At 44.8% G+C, this 22,684-nt stretch overlaps 9 protein-coding genes across 9 annotated transcripts; 5 read left to right on the top strand and 4 right to left on the bottom strand.

The window, feature by feature from the left end:
• Positions 1-6,467: 6,467 nt before the first annotated feature.
• N7455_011685 (putative mitochondrial folate carrier protein Flx1) lies at positions 6,468-7,455 on the bottom strand (the record flags this gene model as incomplete). Its single annotated transcript, XM_065606730.1, has 3 exons — positions 6,468-7,057; positions 7,126-7,365; positions 7,434-7,455. 3 exons carry the CDS (start codon positions 7,453-7,455, stop codon positions 6,468-6,470), a joined length of 852 nt encoding a protein of 283 aa, XP_065459896.1.
• Positions 7,456-8,831: 1,376 nt separating this feature from the next.
• N7455_011684 (U2 snRNP complex subunit HSH49) lies at positions 8,832-10,029 on the top strand (the record flags this gene model as incomplete). The annotated part of the gene is made up of 3 exons (XM_040962172.2): positions 8,832-8,851; positions 8,902-9,277; positions 9,349-10,029. 3 exons carry the CDS (start codon positions 8,832-8,834, stop codon positions 10,027-10,029), a joined length of 1,077 nt encoding a protein of 358 aa, XP_040807383.1.
• A 422-nt stretch (positions 10,030-10,451) lies between these two features.
• Positions 10,452-11,211, bottom strand: N7455_011683 (DUF2015 domain-containing protein). Its single transcript, XM_065606729.1, has 2 exons — positions 10,961-11,211; positions 10,452-10,883 (listed from the first exon to the last, which is right to left on the bottom strand). The coding sequence occupies exons 1-2, from the start codon at positions 11,013-11,015 to the stop codon at positions 10,564-10,566; spliced, it is 375 nt and encodes a 124-aa protein (XP_065459895.1). The 5' UTR covers positions 11,016-11,211; the 3' UTR covers positions 10,452-10,563.
• A 166-nt stretch (positions 11,212-11,377) lies between these two features.
• N7455_011682 (uncharacterized protein) lies at positions 11,378-12,549 on the top strand. Its single transcript, XM_040962161.2, has 5 exons — positions 11,378-11,547; positions 11,637-11,731; positions 11,816-11,839; positions 11,943-12,064; positions 12,142-12,549. Exons 1-5 carry the CDS (start codon positions 11,505-11,507, stop codon positions 12,311-12,313), a joined length of 456 nt encoding a protein of 151 aa, XP_040807389.1. The 5' UTR covers positions 11,378-11,504; the 3' UTR covers positions 12,314-12,549.
• A 577-nt stretch (positions 12,550-13,126) lies between these two features.
• On the top strand, positions 13,127-14,684 carry N7455_011681 (malate dehydrogenase; the record flags this gene model as incomplete). Its single annotated transcript, XM_040962164.2, has 9 exons — positions 13,127-13,139; positions 13,188-13,219; positions 13,303-13,413; positions 13,470-13,557; positions 13,623-14,000; positions 14,049-14,133; positions 14,186-14,330; positions 14,386-14,522; positions 14,681-14,684. 9 exons carry the CDS (start codon positions 13,127-13,129, stop codon positions 14,682-14,684), a joined length of 993 nt encoding a protein of 330 aa, XP_040807398.1.
• A 323-nt stretch (positions 14,685-15,007) lies between these two features.
• On the bottom strand, positions 15,008-15,809 carry N7455_011680 (trafficking protein particle complex subunit; the record flags this gene model as incomplete). The annotated part of the gene is made up of 4 exons (XM_040962176.2): positions 15,008-15,139; positions 15,199-15,288; positions 15,384-15,501; positions 15,586-15,809. 4 exons carry the CDS (start codon positions 15,807-15,809, stop codon positions 15,008-15,010), a joined length of 564 nt encoding a protein of 187 aa, XP_040807393.1.
• Positions 15,810-16,264: 455 nt separating this feature from the next.
• N7455_011679 (uncharacterized protein) lies at positions 16,265-18,209 on the bottom strand (the record flags this gene model as incomplete). The annotated part of the gene is made up of 6 exons (XM_040962169.2): positions 16,265-16,730; positions 16,784-17,009; positions 17,068-17,173; positions 17,243-17,559; positions 17,614-17,937; positions 18,068-18,209. The coding sequence occupies 6 exons, from the start codon at positions 18,207-18,209 to the stop codon at positions 16,265-16,267; spliced, it is 1,581 nt and encodes a 526-aa protein (XP_040807396.2).
• A 407-nt stretch (positions 18,210-18,616) lies between these two features.
• N7455_011678 (DUF2423 domain-containing protein) lies at positions 18,617-19,117 on the top strand (the record flags this gene model as incomplete). The annotated part of the gene is made up of 3 exons (XM_040962175.2): positions 18,617-18,800; positions 18,858-18,893; positions 18,984-19,117. The coding sequence occupies 3 exons, from the start codon at positions 18,617-18,619 to the stop codon at positions 19,115-19,117; spliced, it is 354 nt and encodes a 117-aa protein (XP_040807400.1).
• A 541-nt stretch (positions 19,118-19,658) lies between these two features.
• las21 (mannose-ethanolamine phosphotransferase LAS21) lies at positions 19,659-22,640 on the top strand (the record flags this gene model as incomplete). Its single annotated transcript, XM_065606728.1, has 7 exons — positions 19,659-19,855; positions 19,920-19,964; positions 20,028-20,316; positions 20,383-20,510; positions 20,566-20,936; positions 21,017-22,015; positions 22,093-22,640. The coding sequence occupies 7 exons, from the start codon at positions 19,659-19,661 to the stop codon at positions 22,638-22,640; spliced, it is 2,577 nt and encodes an 858-aa protein (XP_065459894.1).
• Positions 22,641-22,684: the final 44 nt, after the last annotated feature.

Here is a 22,684-nt window from a genome sequence, read left to right as displayed (position 1 = left end):
TATCAGTTATACTATAGTACTGTGATAGTTTGGTTTCAGCAGCCCTAAGGGTATTAAGTATCACCTTTTTCTATAGAACTTTCTTCCGTTGGAGCCGTGCTTTCGATTGCTTAAGATAAGTAAACAGCTTATTATATATACTAAATACTAAGTAGATAGTGATATCCTTCGTCTACGAAAGTATAGTAGTAAATTGGTAGAAGGGATAGGTAATCTAGAGAAGATATTCAACCTAGCGCTATTCCTCGCGAGTGATTATAAGCTCGTCTATCTAGTATTGCTTACAGAATGGCTTAAGAAATAGTTAGAGCCTTTTCGCACGTCGGAGTATCAAAAAAGTCGAGTTCCAGCGGGTCTTTATATCTTAAATTAGTATAAGCTTTAGTTCTATAGACTGAAGCTTATATAATAAATCCCGCCGTTATAGACTTATATTAATAAAAACTGCTAGTTGCCTAATCTATAATAGTGTTAAGGTTAGCGTTAAGTGTAGATTTAGGGCTAAAGTCTTACCTTATCTAGAGTATAGATAATCTTAAGCGTTTTAGATGGTTTTGTCAAAGGACCTTTACGAGGGCGTTTACCCCGGCCTTTATACCAATCTAACTCAGCTATCTTATTTATTAGTATTGCTTTCATTTTGCCAAGAAGATCATTAAGGCTCAGTTGGATCATATATACAATACATAGTACTCGGATAATAGCTGAATTATTATTAATCTTAAGTGAGTCAATTGAGTCTTAGAGACTCGATATCAGCGTATTATTATTTAAGGCGTTATCTGTTATAATAGCGAGTATACGGTTTGTGATATCGTATTATTATAGAAGTGATATCAAAATAGTACTAAGATTGACACCAGAATAAGATCTAGAAAGAGGCTTAAAACTAAGAAGGATCTCTCGATACTCCCAATCTTAGTCAAGAAAATAGCCTATTACAGCTATAAAAGCCTATTAAAATAGCGATATCCAGCAATCTAATATAAGCGATAGCTTAGTATTAGGGGGAAGTTTTCGAAGAACGCCTTATTATACCTCGAGAACAAAGTCCTTAAGCCGACGTCTTATAACCTTAGAAGATAGTATTTAGGGGGGTATTGTGGGAAGTCGAGTATAAGAAATAACCTCCTAAAAGGCTATATACTCAATAAACTAGAAAGGGAGACGAGACGTAGTAATTAACCTAAGAATCGATCGCTCCTATCTATCCTAGGAGAAAGATACTAGCTTAGTAGTAGGACTACTCGCCTAGTATATAAGTTAGAATATAATAGGCTATATAGATTTAATAGTCTTACCGTATATTCTATAGCCTTCTTAATATTTAGCCTTCTAGTGGCATTCCGGCAATTAACCCCCTTAATATACTTATTCATTAAAGATATTCCACTACGGCTAGCTCCTAGGTAATCAAGGACTCGGTTACAATTCCTATATATTATATAAGGTTTCCTATTGCGAATATCGGCTACCTAGTCGAATTTACCCTAGCATTCGGCGGAATGTTTCTTATCCTGCTTTACCTTCTTCTACTTCCTAAAATATATATAGATCTACTAGGCTATAAAGTCGGTATTATCTTCTATTGTCCAAAGAACGTATTATTTTATACGATTAGGACTAACCCGTTATAGATTATCGGGGACGGGAGGGGGTAACGAAGGTCGCGCGAAATCGGAAGGAGGTAAGGAGCTTTAGCTCCCTATAGGTTTAGGTATCTAGAGCTAGGGAACCAATAGATCGTTAGTAAAGTCGAATAAGGTATTATTAAGCTAACTATTATTATCATAGAGAGATGACTATAAATCAGAGAAAAGCGAACGCTAAGATATAATGATTATATATCCTTCTAATATAATTGAGTAAAAGATAAAGGAATTAAGGATATACTCTTTTTTTACGACCGTAGGCCTTAAACAAATGTACGATAGGACTCACTATAGATTTTGGTATCCTAGTCACTATAGATAGATATATCACATCTATAGACCCACTTTAGTTCAATTTTATCGCTAATTAGCTATATATTTATAGGTTATAAGGGTCACCCGCCGAGTCACCCGTAAAATATGAGGGTCACCCTTATAACCCGTAATGAAGTCTTAGTAGTTTTGAACTCTAGTTTAAACGGGGCTATAATCTTTGATTACTATTTAGAGCCATATTTTATACAATCTAAGGGTTTCTAATAAACCTAAATAAAAGATCTTATAATTAATATTAGAGTAAGACAAAATTTAGTAGGAGATTCACAATTAAAGGTGGAAAGATAAAATGGTAGAATTCAGCTAAAGTATAGACTCTATACTTGTAGGTGAAATATATATTTCTCTTATAACATACATAGACTACTAAAATGTCCTTCCACTACAACCCAAACCTAGATTCTAGTGTTTTCATTCCTTAAAACTAGTATAAGGTATACTATAAATAAGATATACATAATGATTTCCTAAATTTATATATGGTTAGGAAGAGTTGTTGTGAGTAAAGAGAAGGGTGAACAAAACAACAGTAAATAACAGTAATTTATCAAATGAATCATCCATTTTGTGCAGCTCAATTAGGAAATAATTATGTATTTGCGGGTGACGCGGGTCGGTGAGGGTAAGTCTTGGCGGAGCAATGCGGGTTGAGGGTCGGCTTCCAATTCCCTCTGAGAGAACCGACCCGCATGCGGGTCGGTTTTCAATTCCAGTTTGAGGGACTCGGTGCGGGTGAGGACGAGGTCTACTTTAGATCACCCAGCCTTTCTTTGAATTCACCCTTAAACTATCAAAGACAAAGGATACCACTACCCATCATATGTTTAAGATCTACAACAAGCTCTTCGAGCACCTTAAGCAATCTGTTACACAGCTCCGACGTAAAAGGGTCCCTTAGAAAACAAATATGCTATAGGCTCTTAAGGCTACACAGCAGAAACTTAAGGACTATTACGCCGAAACAGATAATATCCGAGGTGATCTTTATGCAATTAGAACTATACTTACTCCTACTAACAAGCTTCGGTTCTTTTAAACCGATAAATAGGAAGAGCAATAGGCTCAGAGGTATCGACGAAGCTTTCAAGACTACCTTATACCATATAAGGCACGTCTTGGAAGTACACAGACGTCTCTACCGTACTAGTCTTCGAAAAGGTTAGGGTCTCGCCTCGATATAATGCTCGGAAGTCAGCAACCTAATAACCTATCGCGTAATAAGCTCTCACAGTATCTTAAAAGTGGTATATATAAAGTACGACTACTAGTATTATGAAATATAGTATTAATATATAATAGATACTATCAATATATCCCCCCTTTTATTCTGGAAGGATAGCCAACATCGATTCCCAGCTCTTACAAGCCTAGCCCGAGATATGCTTTCGATTCCAGCAACCGGCACGGGTATCGAAAGGCTGTTTAACTCTGCTCGGGATATTTATCACTACCGCCGAGGTAGACTTAACGCCGACACTATTTAGGATCTTATGATATACCTATATATATCGAGGTTTGACTTCGAAGAAGCCGAGTATACGTTTCTGAAGGAATTCTTCTCTCGCGATGAGGTCGAGACAGCCAACGAAGAGTAGAATGATAGTCTTTATATATACGAGTTTGATCCGATTAGCGATAATAAGGAAGATAGGATAATGGTAGAGATCAGTAATAGAGGGGAGACCGAGTAGCCTACTCTATCAACTAGTAACGATGATCAAGAACCAGAGTGTGATACCCCACTACCTATACCCAAGGAAGGGAATACTTAGGTACGTGGAATTGTTAGATCCCTTGTTAGATCCCGGAAACGTACAAGGCAGGATAACGATAAATAGGAATACCATTAGCTTCAAATTGATAACTGTATTATTTACAATCTAAGTATATATAGGAAATATAGTATAATAGTAGCAGTCGAGGGAGGTTTTAGGCTTGATTTCTAACCGCGGTCAGAAACAGTATAGGCTAAAGTGGCTTTTCACGTATAAGTAATTTCTGATAGCCGTTAGAAATAGTAGTGGTATATTGGAATTAGAGCGGGCTATAGGAGCTTTTACCCTCTTAAGGTGAAAAGGAAATACAATAAGATACAGGTAAGAAATGCACAATTTATATAGATACGACTCTTCCTATGTTTACACTATTTAGTAACCCGCATAGGTAACCCGTAAACCCGCGCGGGTTACCCAAGCTAACCCGAAACCCATTGCGGGTTATGAAAGTCGACCCGAAACCCGACCCATTTGCGGGTTGGGTTTTTTCGGGTTTGCGGGTTTGCGGGTTTTGGCGCAGTCTACCAGAGGAAGAGGTCGAGGACGAAAACGCGCGCGTGGAGGTATTTAAAACGAAACATATACAATTTCTAGAGTAGATCAATATAGAAACCAATGAAATGTACGATTTTTTCTGATTAAAATACAGTGTTTTTTACTATGTAAACCAGAATTATATGGGGGTGGCAGAAATATATGGCAGAATCCAGTATCGCACCCGATTGAGAAGGCGGTATGCTTAATGCCTGGATCTTCAGGCAGGGGCGTGTCCCATTACTGAAAGGGGTGTCCGATTACAGGGGGGGGGGTGTCCCTGTACCAATCCCCTTAATCCCCTTAATTAATAAGTCAGATTTTAAAACAACTGTGACGATCGGGACTGGACCGTACTTTCTGCCGTAACTAGCCGCCCTGACTTTAGAGTTTTCTGCCAGATGTTTCCGACTTGTAGATGTTTGACATGTTTGTACGAAGAGACAGGACGAGGATCTACAAAGGTCCTGTCGCACACGTTTCCTCTCTTCTTCTTCTTTTCCTTCTTTGTACTTAGTATTTTCGTTTAATGCACTCTTTACTTTGAAGAATTGGCTGGTAACAACAACTACAACAAATCAATTTACTCTTTATCTTCATTTCATTTTTTTTACTTCTTTTATTCTTTACAGTTCTTATTTATTAGTTTCTAACCTTCCTACCATCCATTTCTACCCCTATAACGTCTCACAACCTTTATAGTTATATTTATTAGATCATGACTTTTATAAATGTAACCTTTTATAGTTATTACATTTATATATATTAAATATCATCGTTTAGATATAGTCATCATAAATATTATAAATCATTTTTGATAATCGTTATAGATAATAATTATAATTGCTATATATAAATCTTATAAATTATTTGACAATAACCTTGCTTTTTACCAATGGCCTTATTTCAACAATAGCATTATGACTATAGTAATAAGACCTTTATAATAATTATAGTGGTTATTTGTTTATTTACTTATTTATGTAAAATAAATTATTTAGTAGAAGTAAATTAATTTTAATTAAATATGTTTTGGTCTTAATAAATAAGATATATATAATAATTTCCTAAATTTATATATAGTTATTAAGAGTTATTATAAGTAAAGAGAATAGTAAATAAAACAACTATAAACAATAGTAATTTATTAAATAAATCATCTATTCTGTATAGCTTAATTAGGAAATAATTATATATTTACGGGTGACGCGGGTCGGTAAGGGTAAGTCTTAGCGGAATAATTAGACTGCGACAACGCCCATGAAAGTGGAGACACTTTTAGCGTCGCCAAGACATATGCGGGCACTCTTGGCAAGGTGGGTACTGCCAAGAACTAATTATACACATAAAATAGCCTAATAGGGTAATTTTTGCATTATTTTTGCATAAGGGTGGGCGATGGGCGTTAAATTCCAAAAGGCCCACGGGCCGTGGACACTTCCTAGTGCCCATGGACGGGCGATGTCGCAGTCTAGGAATAATACAGCTTGAGGGTCGGTTTTCAATTCCAGTTTGAGGGACTCGTTGCGGGTGAAGGCGAGGTCTATATAGGCTATAGGATAGGCCCTAAGGGGCATGCCTACGGCGGGCATTGCCCGCTTATATAAGGCCCATGGGCGACGTCGCAATCTACTTGCTACCTATCGATAAGATTTCGTTTGGACAGTACTTACTTCCTACCAACTGGTTAATCGTAGCCGATACTGTCACACCTACATAGGTAAATAAGCAAATAATGCAATACCTCTCAAGCGGTATCCTCTTGGCAGAAAATATCCTTTAGGATCTACTCCGTAGATCATCACACATTCTACCCTTTCATATATATTTAGAATTCTCTATGAAATGCACCTTTCTCGTGAAGAAGACCTAGGAGGTAATAAGGCCTGAAGATTTGTATAGCTCTCCCACTTAGCTCCGAACTTTATACGCAATTCAAACTACAAGGACCAGAATCATCCAGATCATCAGAAACGGGGTTGGGGGAGAGGCGGCTGAAACGGAATCCAACCAACCCAGCCAGGACATTGTCACGTGGTGCATTCCATATGCATCCTAGCAGGTTATAATGTAAATTGGCGAATACACAGAGTAGGACATTTCTGTAAGCTCAACCAAAGGCAGGTAGTCTCTGGTAAGATGGAATTGACACAATAAGGACGGACAGGAATTAGCAGGAAGTATTCCATGGATCTTGCGCTAGCCGGAATAGGTAGACCTTGGTATTCTCGTATACCAGGAAGGTCACCCACGTGCTTGGAAGGACCCGGAACAGATTTGGACCAAGACCCTTATAGAAACCCGCAATCCCTTCTTGGGCCCATACCTGGGAAAAGACATCAATGGCCCCACGGTAGACCAGGTGGGCCTCATAAGTTTGCAACCGGGACCTAATTACTTGGTAAGGATACGTCACACTGCCAGCGAAGACTTTTGATAGACCGGAGATGACCAAAAAATCAACATTACCCAGTGCTCGTTCGGGGCCCAAATGGCTGCTCTCAATTGAGCGCATGGTATTCATCGATCGGAATCTGAAGAGTTTCAACTGCTCATATGCCATAAACTGAAGGGCACCATGGCTGACGCCAAATAGGGCTGGTATGAGACCTCGGTAGAAGCCGGGTATTCCTTCCACCTGATATATCTGTTTGGCCCCGGATGCAAATGAAGAATACGCCCCCGGAGCATGCGAACCTGTTGACAACATGCGAGTTTTGATCACCCAGATTGGATTGGTGAGGACCGACGTAATGACGCCTATGGAAATTCACAGGTTAACTGAGGAACGGAGAAACGATGCTCAATTGGCCATGATATGTGTATACCTGCACTGCCAGATGCGAGAAGATAATCAGACGATGTGAGAATCTGCTCCCTCTCCTCGCGATAGGCTCGAATAGTATCCTTCAAGCTGCTGTAACATAAAAAGTACAACCCCCAACTTGTGGAATTTCCGATAATATTGGGGGTAAGTCCTCGGTAAAAAGCGGCAAAGCCACCCTCATGAGAGAAGATATTGCGAATGATTCGCAGTGAACCCCCAAATCGGGAAGATGATCGATCGACTACATATACGAAAACAGGGTTAGTCACTCTATAACCCAAGGGGAGCCAAGATAATATTGAAGCTTGCCTTGTAGCCTTGTTTTGACCATGTCAAGAGGATGTAGAGACAGAGTTGACACAATTCCCGCTGTGAATCCTGCTACGGTCTCCACAAAGGATGACGAGAAGCCATCTTGACTAGTCATGAACCTGCCTTAGACAAAGATATGAAATTCGAACACCCAGAGACAGATGGAGACACTGGGGGGGGAGAGTGTACGGAGAATGATGTCAGACCGGAGGAAGATAAAGAGAAGATGAATATTCCGAGGACGTCAGAACATGTGACCGCTGAGTAACTCCGTACATAAGTGGACTAGGTAGGTACCTAGGTAGGTAGCCCTGGAGTTATAGTAACAATATTTTATGTGCATCACAACACACTAACCTCCTGATTTTCTTTTGTATTTACACAAAGCTTAGTGCTTACTCGAGATATCACAGGGTTACAGCAATTCCGTACCAAAGCGGACAAATATTCGGCCAAAGACTTAAAAATACAAAATCATCCAGCTTTCACAAGCTTCAAACAGTGGTATCCAGATATTCAAACCCATCATTCCTCACAGAGGGAATAATCCAAGGGTTGTCCAAGAATATACTGGGTTATCTCCATCCCATCCACATATCCCGTATCATTTCTCCAGTCAACACGTAGTTTACGCAAGAGGCGAGAACAATCTAGGTGTCAAGTTAGTCAAAACAGCTGGAATCAAAGGAGTTTGAAACATACCTGAACAATGTCGGCTTGGGCTCGCTATAGGTGTAGCCTGTGTTTTTTTTTTGGTTAACTTATTGTGTTGAGAACGCCAAGTATATACATACCCAGATAGACGATCAGAGGCAAGTATCCGCTAGATGGTTATCGCCGGTCAGCTCGGAGGATGGCATGAAGGGTGATATGAGGCTCACTAGTGGATCGCAACCCGAGAAATATCAATGACCTTTGAGACGCGCTCCTAAACAGATTAAAAAAAGAGAGTTAGAAACCCGGTCTCAAGGAGGATCGGGGTTGCGACGAACCTTGGTCTCCTCGGAGAATTGAACCATTGTGAATTTATGAGAGTGAAATTAGGGAGAGTTTCAAGGAGATCAAGGAGAATAAATTGAAGTTGGTTCAAAGTCGATCCAATGGAACAAGTGGGAGATGTGGTTGATAGATGAAGTGGAAACAGGGAGGATTTGCGGAATCAAAAGTTTTCGGGAAAGGTCACTGATCTTCCCTCAGCTCTCCGGCTTTCCTTCACTTCAACACTTTCACACCTCATTGCCTCTCCACTTCCACTCAAATTACTCTACTTTGTTGGTCCAAAGTTTTACCGCCGGGAATTTTACAGTCTATTAATTTTACTTGGATCTTTGAGTCCTTTTCCTTTAGGGGGAGCTTTTTCCCCCCCCCTCTCTCTCCAATTAATTCATCGGCGCCATGTCCAACGCAAGGCATTGGTAAGACCCTCTTTCCTCACTACAGGATCCCGATGCTAACTAAAACCCAGGGAACAAGATAAAGAGGCAACCGTGTACATCGGAAACCTGGATGAACGGGTCACCGACAGCCTAGTATGGGAATTGATGCTACAGGCTGGGCGTATCGTCAATGTCCATCTGCCCAAAGACCGGGTCACGCAGTTACATCAGGGGTATGGGTTTGTCGAGTTCATCAGCGAGGAGGATGCCGAATATGCATCAAAGATCATGAATGGAATTCGTCTCCATGGCAAGCCTATTCGTGTTAACAAGGCATCAGCCGATAAACAAAAAACGGTGGAAATTGGCGCAGAGCTGTTTGTGGGTAATCTTGATCCTATGGTTGCCGAGCAGGTTCTCTTTGATACATTCAGCCGCTTTGGCAATCTTGTTAATCCCCCTAAAGTGAGTTCTTCCCCTAATACTAATAAGCTGGACACTGTTAACAGTGTCTTTTATTATTATTATTATTATAGATTGCTCGTGATGACAACAATCTGTCGAAAGGATACGGATTTGTGTCTTTTGCCGATTTCGAGTCCTCGGACGCGGCCATCTCCAACATGAATGGCCAGTACCTGATGAACAAACAGGTTTCGGTGCAGTATGCGTACAAGAAGGATGGGAAAGGCGAGAGACATGGTGATGAAGCGGAGCGAATGTTGGCAGCCCAGGCTCGCAAGCATAATGTACAGCCACCGACTCAGCAACCTCCGCAGTTCCCTGGCGCTGCCCCTGGTGTATCAGCAACGCCTGTTATGTCGAACGGCGACAGCTCTCGACCCTTGAGCACAGCCCCACCACAAACTCCCGATCTAGGCATGAATCGGGGTATGCCACCAGCTCTGCCATACCAAAGTGCACCCCCTCCAATGCCCTACCAGACCGCTCCCCCTCCAAACCGACATGTTCCACCTCCAGTCCCTTCACTCAATACCCCACCCCCCGGGCTCCCAGCCCGACCCCCGCCTTCTCAAGCTGGATATGGCGGCCCACAATCATTTTTACCACCTGGATTCAATGGTGCAGGTCAGCCACCCTTCGTTCCACAGGCTGCAACTCCCCCTGGGTTTGCGCCGCCTGGATTTGGACCTCCAGCTGGGGCCCCTTCACTGCCACCGGGATTCCAACAGCCCGGATACGGAAGCACTCGGTAATTCCCAGTGGCTTTCAGTCTTGAATCCATCTCCCCCACAAAAGCTGTGCCCTTATCACTATTCTCGTCACTACGGGAGATCGAATTCTTTTTTTCTTTTTCTTTTTCTTTTTGACATGATTTGATGACCCAAGGACCAAACCGGTGGTCCGTGTGTTTGATCTTCTCCTCTTGTGTGACTATCTCGAACATGTTTAGTGGGGGATTGGATCATTGACGCTGACTGGCTGTTGGCAGCGCTGGATGGTCATATGTAATATTTAAGTGTCTATTGGACACGGACAAAAACAGACAGACTTGTTGTATTTTGATAGCACGTCAACTTAATAGGTTTCAATTGCCATGGATCATTCACAGACACAATAAATCCACCCGCCGAAGTGGTAAACCATGGTAACCCAAGTGCTCCGATAGCACAGATGAGATATTACTGGGCAAAAGCCGTGATCTATTTGTACCGATTCTGCTAGCAAGATGTCCGCTCTGAGAATGGCCAAGGAAACATGTTAGGGTTGGCGACATAGTTGTAGGCTAATCACGAAAAAGAGACGAATTTGGGGTCTCTTGGCCGGCCGTCAGGCCCGATGTTATTCTTTGCAAATCGTTGCTCCGTGTATATCCGCCGTGCTTCATCGAAATTGACCTTTCGACTCTTCATAATTTTGATCACTTCGGTCTTTGCTCGTTGATCCAAGCCAGCCCTCGAATCCCCGTCAGCAAGATTGGCAGTAATGTCGAACTGTGACGAGCTCAGGCCGGCCTCGAGATCAGCGGTAAAACTTGAGGGGAGGCGGTGATAGAGATAATCAGGCACTTGGACTAATGGCATCCATCGTGACCGAGTAAGGTATAACGCTATAGTGCAATTAGAACCAAATTTGTTATGAATGATTGCTTTGTTTTCCGTGGAGTTGGAAAGACATTTGACCTACCTGTCCCGCCGACGATAACTGAAAAGAGTAGGAAATAAAAGAGAATGTAGGTCATGATGATGAGAGTGATACCGGTGAAGATTCCGGCGTGTAGTAACTAACGGTAGTATAGAGCTTTGCGATATTGCGAGGTAAGGAGAAGTATTTCGCCAAAGAGCTAAGAGATGACTTGTCCCATCAGGCAATAAGCCGTTAATGAAGAAGGCATAGGAAGATTAGAGTGGTTCTAGAAAGGAGAGTTTGGAGGGGGCAACGTCAGCATCGCGTTCCTATTATTGGCAGCCTGGAGGTCGCCGGAAGTTGTTCGTTCTGCCTTAGAAAATAGGCATCTAGGGATGACATGATTCAGGTAGTTAACTATTCAGGTATCAAGGCATCAGGGCACCAAGGCACCAAGGCTATTCCTAAAGTAGCCGCCTTAGCGAGACCCCGTCGAATCTGAGGTCTTGGCATTTGAGACACACACAATTTGATCGACGTGAAGACGGTTTTGATAGCGATTTCGATCTTTCAATTCTCCAACTCAACATCCCCTCTCATCACAATGGCCTCAAACATCTCCAACGATCTGGTCTGGCAGATCACCCGTACGTCCGATTATCCGAATTTTTCCTTTTCGAATTTTTATGTCATTGCTCTTGGAAACCGAACTCTAGCTCATCAATCTTTGGCATAGGCAACCAGAACTCCTTCCTGGTTAACCGCAACTCCGGCGGTGGCTTCCAGTTCTCCCGGGACCCCCTGAACCTGCTGAACAAGCACTCCTACAAGGTACGGGCCTCGGGAATTTGACGGAATGGATGATGCTTTCCGGGAATGCATTGCTAACGACGGTATCTTTTTGGCGCATTATAGTATGCCGGTTATGCCAACAACAAGGTAATTATGCTCTACACTGCTGGTGTTTCCCTTTTTTCCTTTTTTTTTTCCAAAACAGAAAACAAAAGAAAAGGATATGTGGCGCTAACTATTGTACCTTCAGGCTGTCGGTGTCCAGGCTACTGAGAACGGTGTTGCCGTGACCACCAAGAAGCCCAGCAACCCCCAGCAGCCCGCTCAGAACGTGGTCACTGTGACCTACGGACCCAGCACCTCCACCCGCAAGTAAGTGGAATTCCCTTCCCCAACCCATAGCGTATGTTGCTGTCACAACCCAGTGCTAATCATTATCTGCTCTTCAGGATCTACAAGGGTGTTGCCGACAAGACTGCTAAGAACAACTACCGTGCTGATCTCCGTGAGGAGGCCGTCGCCCGTGTCAGCGCTGTCCGTCGCTCCCAGCTCCCCAAGAAGGATACTCCTGCCCAGAAGCCCCGTGGCGCTAAGGCCCGCAAGGCTGAGGAGTCCGAGTAAATTTGTCTCGAGATGAGGCTGAATTGTGGACTATGAAGGGTCGGGGATTTTGGGGGGAGGAGACTTGATAGGCGTATGTAAAACGTCATGCTGGACTTGGGAACCCATGTAATCTAGCAGCCTTGCTCCAAGGACGGAAAAAAAATTCAAAAATCCAGTGTCCTCTCTGAGACCTTCAAAAGAAAGAGAAAACAGAGCCCAATTCCTATTAATTGGAACGGAAAAGAAATCAGCCAAAGGGTATTGTAAAAAATTGATTCACAACCGACTGGTCGGCCCGAGCCACAATGTCCGGTCTATGAGAATTCTTATAGCCCGCCTTTTCCCGATATGACAACCCGGTAGCCCGGGGAAGTGTGGAACAATTCATATTGAGGGGACGAGAATTGCCGGGAGAGTCTGGAGAAAGGTCAAGAGCATTTTGTACCGGGTCTTTTGGTCAAAAAGTATTATAGAGAGATGAGAAGAGTATGGGGGATGAAAGGATTCTGTGAAGATAAATAGTAAAAGGTATAGCCAAATATAAGCCAAAAAAATATAACACAATAGAAGGGAAATATAATGAAATCAACTCAAATCAAGGCGAATAAGAATAAACATCGTCACTTCACATGCCGACATCAAAACACCTCTCCAGGCTGTGAGTATTCCGGGGTTGCCCCTCTCCAGTACACTTGCCCCTCTTATAAATCGGCCGGTCCCCTCTTCAAGCTTCTTTCCTCTCCCATATTTCCCATACTTCCCCTATCTTCTTCTTCTTCTTCTTCTCCTTCTCCCTCTCTTTACAAACACATACACACATAATAATTCATCATGGTCAAAGCTGGTATGTTATTCGGCTGTTTTTGTCCATCATTTGCTGATTTGTTATTAGTTGTTCTCGGAGCTGCTGGTGGCATTGGCCAGGTATGCCCTCCCCCACTAACTCATTAGGTCTTTAATGAGTTAGTGTTAGGTCTTTTATGAGCCTCAACTAATCCATCATCTAGCCTCTCTCCCTTTTGCTGAAGGCGTCCCCTCTTGTTGATGACCTTGCCCTCTATGATGTGGTCAACACCCCCGGTGTGGCTGCTGATCTCTCTCACATCTCTTCGGTCGCCGTACGTATACTCCCGAAGTATCATGAATAATCCAATCCTGCTAACAAATGGACTAGAAAATCACTGGTTACCTCCCCAAGGATGATGGATTGAAGCTCGCTCTGACCGGTGCTGACGTTGTGGTCATCCCCGCCGGCATTCCCCGTTAGTAGATCCGCAGACCGGGATGTGGTGTTGAGTGTTTTGTTAACGTCCAGGGTGACATCTAGGCAAGCCCGGTATGACCCGTGACGATCTTTTCAAGGTCAATGCCGGAATTGTGAAGGGTCTCGTCGAGAGCATCGCCGAGTTTGCCCCCAAGGCTTTCATCCTCGTTATCTCCAACCCTGTGAACTCTACCGTCCCTATCGCCGCCGAGGTCCTCAAGGCTGCGGGTGTCTTCGATCCCAAGCGTCTGTTCGGTGTGACCACTCTGGACGTCGTTCGTGCCGAGACCTTCACCCAGGAGTTCTCCGGCGTGAAGAACGCCGCTGATGCCACCGTTCCCGTTATTGGTGGCCACTCTGGCGAGACCATTGTTCCTCTGTTCAGCAAGGTTTCCCCCAGCTTCCAGATCCCTGCTGACCGTTACGATGCTCTTGTCAACCGTATGTGAAGAGTCCTTTCCGTGGGAGGCATTTGCTGATATTTCACAGGTGTCCAATTCGGAGGTGACGAGGTCGTCAAGGCCAAGGACGGTGCTGGTTCCGCTACTCTGTCTATGGCCTTTGCCGGTTTCAGGTATGTCTCATCCCGCTAACCCGGGGCTACCACGGTCACTGACAAATACTAGATTCGCCGAGGCTGTCATCAAGGCTGCCAAGGGCGAGAAGGGCATTGTTGAGCCTACTTTCGTCTACCTGCCCGGTGTTGCTGGCGGTGATGAGATTGCCAAGGCCACCGGTCTTGAGTTCTTCTCCACTCCCGTGGAACTTGGCGTAAGTCTTCAATTTTCCAGTGTGTTAAGACAACTAACTGACATACTCGATCCAGCCCAACGGTGCCGAGAAGGCCATCAACATCCTTGACGGTGTGACCGAGCAGGAGAAGAAGCTCCTTGAGGCTTGCATCAAGGGACTTCAGGGCAACATTGAGAAGGGCGTTGAGTTCGCTAAGAACTCTGCACCAAAGTAAGGCTTCCTTCCCTCCCCTAATCTGTTGTCCACCGCGTATATCGGGTGGGTCTCTTTGTATGTGTTTGTGTCGGTAGACTTCTCGCTGGTTTCTCCACGACTGCAATGACACCGGAAAATGGCAGAGCGTTGCTAATCAATCTTCTCCCGGAAAGATAGGCTTTAAATGCGAGACCACGAGTTTATGAACAATGAGCAGACACGACTAGTGTACGGTCCGAAATCAGATGGGTTAGGTTGGACACACAAATATAGTAACCAACCTGCGAATGGAAAGAAGTATAGGTTTCACCGTTCATATTTGCGCGTTTGCAGTATCCTGTCTCATGTAGCCAAGAGACTTTGGAATGATCCAAGATCCTTGCAGTAAATTCAAGGAACCACAAGGTCTTTTGCAAGATGGAACTGTCATAAGTCATAGAGTAGGCGTAAATTGGTTGAGCAACAGGCTAGCCCAGGCCTAGGCGCAACCATGTTCAAGTTCAAGGCCGAGGCTGGAGAGTTTTGATCTGGAAAGTTGCACCTGGTAGATCCGAGGTCTCGGCCTGCACGGTAGTGTTGATACCCAAATTGGCCAACGCACCCCGGATGATACCACAAGGAAACCAGAGGTACTAGATCAATCTATAAGCCAATATATCCCCATTGATTAGGCAAAGGGGATAATACTTACTGCCTGCGCCATGGAGATTGCTTCACTCCGTACCGCCATGCTCATCCTGCCAAATGGCCGGAACGCGCTGTCGGTCAAAACATAGACACCCTATTGATTGTCGACATTAGTTTCATTGGACATTTCCGTGCAAGTGCAGTCATGTCACATCTCCCTGACCACAATGCTCTCTGTATTGCACATACCCGATGGTTCGTTTTCAAATTATCCACCTGTTTCTTGAATAAGACCGTCCACAGATCCTTGCAGAGAAACTTGATCACATCGAGATTATCGGTAAATCGAGGACGGTCTCGGGCGAAGCTATAGAGATCGATACAGGGTTAGCGCGCCGTAGGACAGCAAGAGGAAAGCAAAGGGGCTGCAAAAGGAAATGTTCGTGCTTACCGCTCTGCGAGGCCTTGTCCAACACGATAACCCAGAGACTCTAGACGAAAGAATGTCGTCTCTCTAACCTCTTCATCTTCGGTTTCCTTTCCCTCGGTCGCAAGTTCCTTTGCCATACGCTCGGCCATTGGGACCAATTCTATGAGTAGGAAGTCGAAGCAAGAGGAGCTGAAGACGCGGGCATTTGGATCGGTATTTAACGGGGAAGTTGAATCGAATGACATTATGAAGAGTCAAATGTGACCAAATTCAAGGGTTGGATGAGCAAGGGATCCGGGTGATATACAAAATGAGGGCGTGTTGATGGGCAGGACTTGAAAATGGAGGAGATGGGGGGAGTCGGGGGGAGTTTGGGAGTCTAAGCTCAACTCCCCAGGCCGGAATCCACCTGATATTGGCCCCTTGATCTATATACAATATATACAAGAAAATATAAATATTCTATGTTTTGTATGTTATTTAAAAATAAGAGTAATAGTCAATATATTTCCAGGCTAATTGACTGGTCAAGACTAGAATGATACAATCCCTCTTAGATACATAGCCACTTGTGATATCTTGAAGACTCCCCCCCCGCCAGAAACTCCATGGAAATATGCACCAGAAAGAGAAACGACCGATGTTTTTTTTGGTCCTCAGCTTGACGCAAGCTTGAATAGAATTTAAAAAAAATCCGAATTCACGGTGGGTACGACCCGCCATTCAGAGGGCTGCTGGCAGTCGGGATATGGTACTCCTGACGAGAAAAAGCTCGGGATGGTAGACTTGAAGCTAGTCTTTTAGCAGGTGGAGCAGGAGACTCTTCATCTTCATCACCGCTTTCAGTCAGGTCGATGACCTGAGCAATAGGTCGCTTTTTGCTGGACATGCGCATTGCGGAGGACGGGGTTGATGCCTCTCGTGACTGTGACTGGGACTGCGCAGGTGTTCGCTCTAGGGCGACGTTTAGGTGTCCCGGTTCCTGTTTTACAACGGGCATCCCTGGTTCGCTGATCTCGATCAAGTCGTCATCGTCATCTGACGCGGGAGTCATCCCTCCCAATTTTGTCGCGTCGGAGTCAGTGGGGCTTGACCATACACCGTCGGGTTCAACGGTGACTTGATCAATGTCTGGTGACGTTGACTGAAGAATGTCATCAACGTACCTATGCAATCAGTCAGAAAAATAAACAGATATGTCAAGGGGATGTGGACTTACTGGTCAACTTGCAGAGACTCAAAGCTAGTAGATTTGGAACACACAGGGCACGTCCAAGTTGGAGCTTGCTTTTGCAATTCAAGGAATGACGATGCATCGAAACATTGGTTATGTGTGCAAACAATAGAGCGGCAAGGCACCTGTATGCGAAGGGTAGATAGAGGGCATTTAAGTGACATGACACTTGATGTCGCGACAATGTCGGAGTCATTCGCGCGATTTTGCACTGTAGAACTAGATTAGCATAGTACAACCCAAGGAAGGGAAACAGAAGGGGTTCTTACTTTCGCGTAATACTTGCTCCTTCGAGATGAGTTTCCGTGTCTTTAACTGCAAGACAAGATCATCAGTCGGATGCTGCTTCACGAGGTTGGCAAGCGCAAAGAATTTCTGTGCAACAAGGAGTTAGTCAATCGGTCTAACAACTACTCGGTAGAGTAAATAAGGAATGGGATCAACCTTTTGCGTCAATGCGTAAGTCATGACAATATTATTTGGATAGTTGGGTTTTTTGCGGATCCAGTTGGTGACATCTGCAGGTTGTGTAGTCCCTGGCCTATTTTTCAGACCTCTGAGATTGGCTTTGACTTCATCAAGGTTTACTTTGAGCTCCACCTGATGTGGAAATGCGATGTCCGACTTGGTGTATTGTGTGAGGCCTGAATCACCGGCGCAATAAACCATCACTCGAAGATTTGAGTCTGTTTGCAGCCTATAGGCAACTTGTTGAGATAGCATGACCTTCAGTTCAACACTATCCCGTGTTTGTTCGCGAACTGGATGAAATTAGACAGATATTCAATAGGCTCCGAAAGAACATAGTAACATACCTTTACATTCCACGACTGCAGTCAAAGGCTCTAGGATTGTGTAAAATGGACTTTCTTTGAAAATCAAAGGACCTGGGGATTTATGAGCGGCCGCAGGAGGTTTCATGAGAGGAGCACTCCCACCAGAGGAGTATGGGTGAGGTGACATGGAAACCCCAAGCGGTGCAGATCGAGCCTGTGCAGGAGATTGAGAGACAGGCGATGGCTGGTATTGTGGCCTAGTGGGTGATTGATACGGCACAGTGTTTGGGAAAGCAGTAGCGCGGATGCGCCTGGCCAGAGCATCAAAACTGACAGGGTCAGATTCCGCGAGGGATTCGATTCCTATTTCGTTGGTCAATGTCCGGATTTCTGTAAGAATGGGATGTGACACAAGAGCTTGAAGACAAGATTGGGAAACATGCAGAGCGTAGAATGAACAAGTCATAACAAAAGTCTGGGAGAATTGACGAACTTTGAATGATGCGGAACTGTAGGGTTGCCTTCAACCCAGATACCTGGAGGCCCTCATACCTCAACAAGTCTTTTAGTTGTGGATTAGTGAGGGGCTTGATGAAGGCTGTCAGTGTTGCAACCTCTGACGACATGGTCGACATGACTGCTTCACAGATAAGAGAAGTGCGAAAGCAATCAAGGTGGACTTGGTTCAGGGTTCCTCGATAGGCAAGGGTCCGATTCAGCCAGGCCAATTGTAAGGGCTCTGCATCGATACATCTCTTGGCTGGAGTGAAATGTGAGGGAAAAGCCACAAACCCCCGTCACAAAAGGGTGAGGTCAAGTCGACAAGACCCTCGGAGGTGAACCTTGGGAAGTGCGGTCTCCGGATGACATAAGACGAGCCTATCGGGAAAAAAAAAGTTGATTGTGTTATCAGTTGACCATTTTATTTCCCACCCGACATCAAATTCATCAGTTTGAACGTTCTTTGGCCTCTATCCTCAAGTCTTGATACCCTGATTTACCTTGTTTACCTTTGTTGATTTTCCCTTTCTATCCTCATAAAATGGCCAAAAGTGTCCGAGCCAGCGTTTCCAAGCGCAACAGAGCCAATCTGCGCAAGAAGGTCTTTGGCCCACTGGTCGATGCCAGAACCGAGAGACTCGCTGCCAAACTACAGGAGCTTGCATCACAGCCACGACCTGAAGCCCCTGCGAAATCAAAGATGGACCTAGCCGAGGATGAGGCTGGTATGTATACTACCATCATTTTTCAAGAATACCGACTCACTTCATATTCTGTTTTAGCCGAAGCAGCCAAGGCCCAGACTGGTGACAGCGAAGGTTAGTCATGGCAATTCAACTTTTGAATCGCACCTTTTTGGAGGGAGGTTTGCCTTGAACTACAGAATGCTTACTTTCGTCCTAATACAGAGATGGATATCGACACAATTAAGAGCTCCAAGAAGAAGCAGGCACGTGTGCAGAAGCGCAACCAGAAGCCTCGCAACTCGATTGTCTTCCAGAAGCGTCTATCTACAGCCAAGAAGGGCCCCAAGAGGAAGTAAGGCGCGTGCCGAGTGAGGGGCAATGCATGGATTATTTGACGAGATGGTGTGGCGGAGAAGAAAAAAAGGGCGTTTGGGAGTCTACAATTTACACCTGCGATTCACGTACATATGTTTCATAGTCTGCATCTGATATACCATACCTTTCATTAAAGGCTTGAGATATTACTTGGATTTTGATCAATGGGGGGACCAAAATGACCCTAATGTGGCCGAGGGGAGTCGATATAGGTTGCTCTAATTTCAAAACACCGACAAGCAACCTTAGTCAAGATTAATTAGCTAGGTAGCTAATTTATGCCTTTATCCAATATTTGTCAACCTTTTCATGAATAGAAGGGATTGAATCGTGAAGTAAATATCGATATATACATACATATATAATCATACAAGGTACTCGAGAAGGCGGTGTGGTGATACGCGTGGATCATCAACCTGATTCTGCCGCTGGATTCCCCCGGACAGTTCGACATGTGCAGTTGATTTTGAGGTTCTTGACATCAAAGTTGCCCTGAGCTATAACGCCAAGTCAATTTGCAAAATGGCGGGCTTTAGCAGCTGGGCGACAGTCATTGCCAATTTGCTGGTGCCCGTGGGCATACTCACCTTCTCTTCAGGATTCTTCCCTTATAAACCGTTGATCCCTGGATTAGCGACTTTTGATGAAACAGGCGGGAATACCACAGCACCTGCGGTCTTTGATAAAGTTATCTTCATGGTGGTCGATGCGCTAAGGAGGTATGGTTTGAAACAATTCACCCCCGAGATATCCCAGTAACTAACAAAGGATGTTCACATATAGCGACTTTGTATATTCGAACGACTCGGGTTTCTTGTTTACACAGAGGTCAGGGTCACTTTGAAACTCCAACATTTGATTGTTCGAAATCAGTAACTGATTTGATACTAGCTTGATCCGGTCCGGTGCTGCACTGCCATTCACTGCCTATGCGAGCGCTCCGACTGTTACAATGCCTCGATTAAAAGCCATTACAACTGGCTCAGTCCCGTCTTTCTTGGATGTTATTCTCAACATCGCAGAGTCAGATACCACATCAACACTGGCATACCAAGACACCTGGTTGGCGCAATTAAAGGCCACAGGAGGACGGCTTGTGATGTATGGGGACGACACCTGGCTCAAGCTCTTCCCGGGGATGTTTGACCGAGCTGATGGAACTACAAGCTTCTTTGTGTCGGTCAGTTGTACTTTAGGTGTTTGTGTATCTGCAGTATTAGTATTGAAACTGAGATTCTTCTCGCAGGACTTCACAGAAGTAGATCATAATGTGACTCGACACGTTCCTAATGAGCTTGCCCAGGATGACTGGTCTGCTTTGATCATGCATTACCTGGGTCTGGATCACATAGGACATAAGGCTGGCCCGAAAAGGTAAATACAGCTCTCTATATTATCACTTAGCTGCTCTCTAATCTTCAACTCCTAGTCCTTTCATGATACCGAAACAGCAGGAGATGGACTCTGTGGTGACTGAAATCTATACTGCAATGCAGCAACAAGACCATCTCCAATCCACACTGTTCGTGTTGTGCGGAGATCACGGCATGAACGAGGCTGGAAACCACGGCGGATCATCTGCTGGGGAAACATCCCCCGCGTTGCTTTTCATCTCACCCAAGTTTGAAGCCTTGGGTGGCCGAAGAGAAAGCCCCGTGGAACCGTCAGACGATATGCAGTACTACCAGACGGTTGAGCAAGCGGACATTGCTCCAACCTTGGCGGGGCTTCTTGGTATCCCGATTCCTTTAAACAGTCTTGGTGTTTTCATTCCAAACTTTTTAGAGATGTGGGATCATGGTATGTGCTCTGTTCCTAGCCGGACCAGCGAGAGCAAGGACAAAACAAAACAAAACAATCAGGAACTGACTCGGAAACAGGTTCTCATAGACTTCATATCTTATATCAAAATGCCGAGCAGCTGCTGAACACGCTGACAACTACATTCCCTGGATCTACGTTTGGCCCCGATGGCACCACATCCTGTGCTTCGGGAGTTCTATCGGGTATTGAGGGGGCTCAATGTGCTTGGACTCGAGTCCAACAACTTCTCTCTGCCAGGGATGCAAGAAACGATCCTTACGCTACGGCTGGTCCCGCTTTGTTGCAGTTCTTAAGGATTGCGCAGGAGGTCATGAGCCGTACTGCTAGTAACTACGATGTCTCTAGACTCACCCTGGGCCTGTTGATCACGGGGATTGCAGGCCTGCTTGTACTTCCGGCCACATACAAGGAATGCACACGCCACGGATCTTCGGGGATGTTTTTGATGCTCATGATCATCACCTGTGGGATGATGATGTTTGCGAGTAGCTACGTGGAAGAAGAGCAACAGTTCTGGTATTGGATCTGCTCGGGATGGATTGTCTACCTGCATATCAAATCGCAATGGCAATCGCAATTATCTGCAAAACCGATCTTACGCAACCGCTTTGGATCATTAATCTATTGGTCTGACAAATGCATCATTCTTGTGCTCGCAATTACTCAGCGGCTCTTGCGACGATGGAACCAAACAGGACAGAAATTCGCGGCCGAGCCTGATATTGCTCGCACCTTCTTTACACGCCATCCTGAAATCTTCTGGGGTCTTCTTATCCTCACGTACGTGGATGCTGGTCGCCATCTTCTCGGAAGTATACCGATCACTGGAATATTGAAGCTCGGTGCCTTGGCCCCTGCCGTGTTGGCCTTTACGTTCAAATTGCACTTTGTGACTTCGGAATCTCCCGAACTCCTCGATGGGACATTCATCTCGCAAATCATGAAGCAATGGCCCTACAGTCTGTCATTGGTTTTGCATGCCAGGCTTGTGTTTTATGGACTTGCTGTCGTTGTCCTGATAGGGCTTGTTGGAAAACGATCAAGAGTTCCCCGAGGTAAGCCCACACATGCTCTAGATTGCCTCTTGAGGTTGGAGTCGTTACTAACCACAATTCTTCTTCTTTTTTTTCAGCACATGATACAATCCATGAAGCTCTGCACATCTTCTTAATGACGCAGTCCCGCGCCACTAACGTCCCCTTGTTCCTGCTTTTCCGAATTCAGGCCGGCATTCTCTCTTCCATGAACCTCACAGGGATCGAAGTGACAATCACAACCTTGATCTTCCAATATATGACCTTCTTCGCGTTTGGTGGTTCCAATGCAATATCCTCTGTGGACCTTGCTAGTGGATATAACGGTATTGACAGCTACAGCGTGGTACTAGTAGGGGTTCTCACCTTTGCGAGCAACTGGGCAGGACCTATTTGGTGGGCTTCACAGAGCCATCGCCTCCGGCCGAAGGATACAGAACAAGACCCCTCGGCACTATTGACCTTCCATGTTGCCATGTCCTTGGTTTCGGTCATGGCCGCTTGTACAGCCCTCCGGACGCATCTTTTCATCTGGACTGTTTTCTCCCCCAAATATCTCTACAGTATGGCGTGGGCCACTGCCAATCATGTTGCTGTCAATTTATTGGGCGAGGTTATTTTCTCTCGATCTCGTCGTTATTCATAAACAATCTTTAGCTTGGAAATACATATCTGTGAACATCCCTTGCA

The sequence above is a fragment of the Penicillium solitum genome, assembly GCF_028829755.1.
Source record: "Penicillium solitum strain IBT 25940 chromosome Unknown utg000009l_segment0_segment0, whole genome shotgun sequence".
Taxonomy (NCBI): Eukaryota; Fungi; Ascomycota; class Eurotiomycetes; order Eurotiales; family Aspergillaceae; genus Penicillium; species Penicillium solitum.
This window is presented reverse-complemented; position numbering and strand designations above follow the sequence as displayed.

Excerpts from the sequence above, each read along its gene's own strand:
- N7455_011683 (XM_065606729.1), bottom strand. The coding sequence starts at position 11,015 with ATGACCTACATTCTCTTTTATTTCCTACTCTTTTCAGTTATCGTCGGC. Across the intron at positions 10,884-10,960 it reads AGTTATCGTCGGCGGGACAG|CGTTATACCTTACTCGGTCA; the intron begins GTAGGTCAAATG and ends ATTGCACTATAG.
- N7455_011682 (XM_040962161.2), top strand. The coding sequence starts at position 11,505 with ATGGCCTCAAACATCTCCAACGATCTGGTCTGGCAGATCACCC. Across the intron at positions 11,548-11,636 it reads TCTGGTCTGGCAGATCACCC|GCAACCAGAACTCCTTCCTG; the intron begins GTACGTCCGATT and ends TCTTTGGCATAG. Across the intron at positions 11,732-11,815 it reads TGAACAAGCACTCCTACAAG|TATGCCGGTTATGCCAACAA; the intron begins GTACGGGCCTCG and ends GGCGCATTATAG.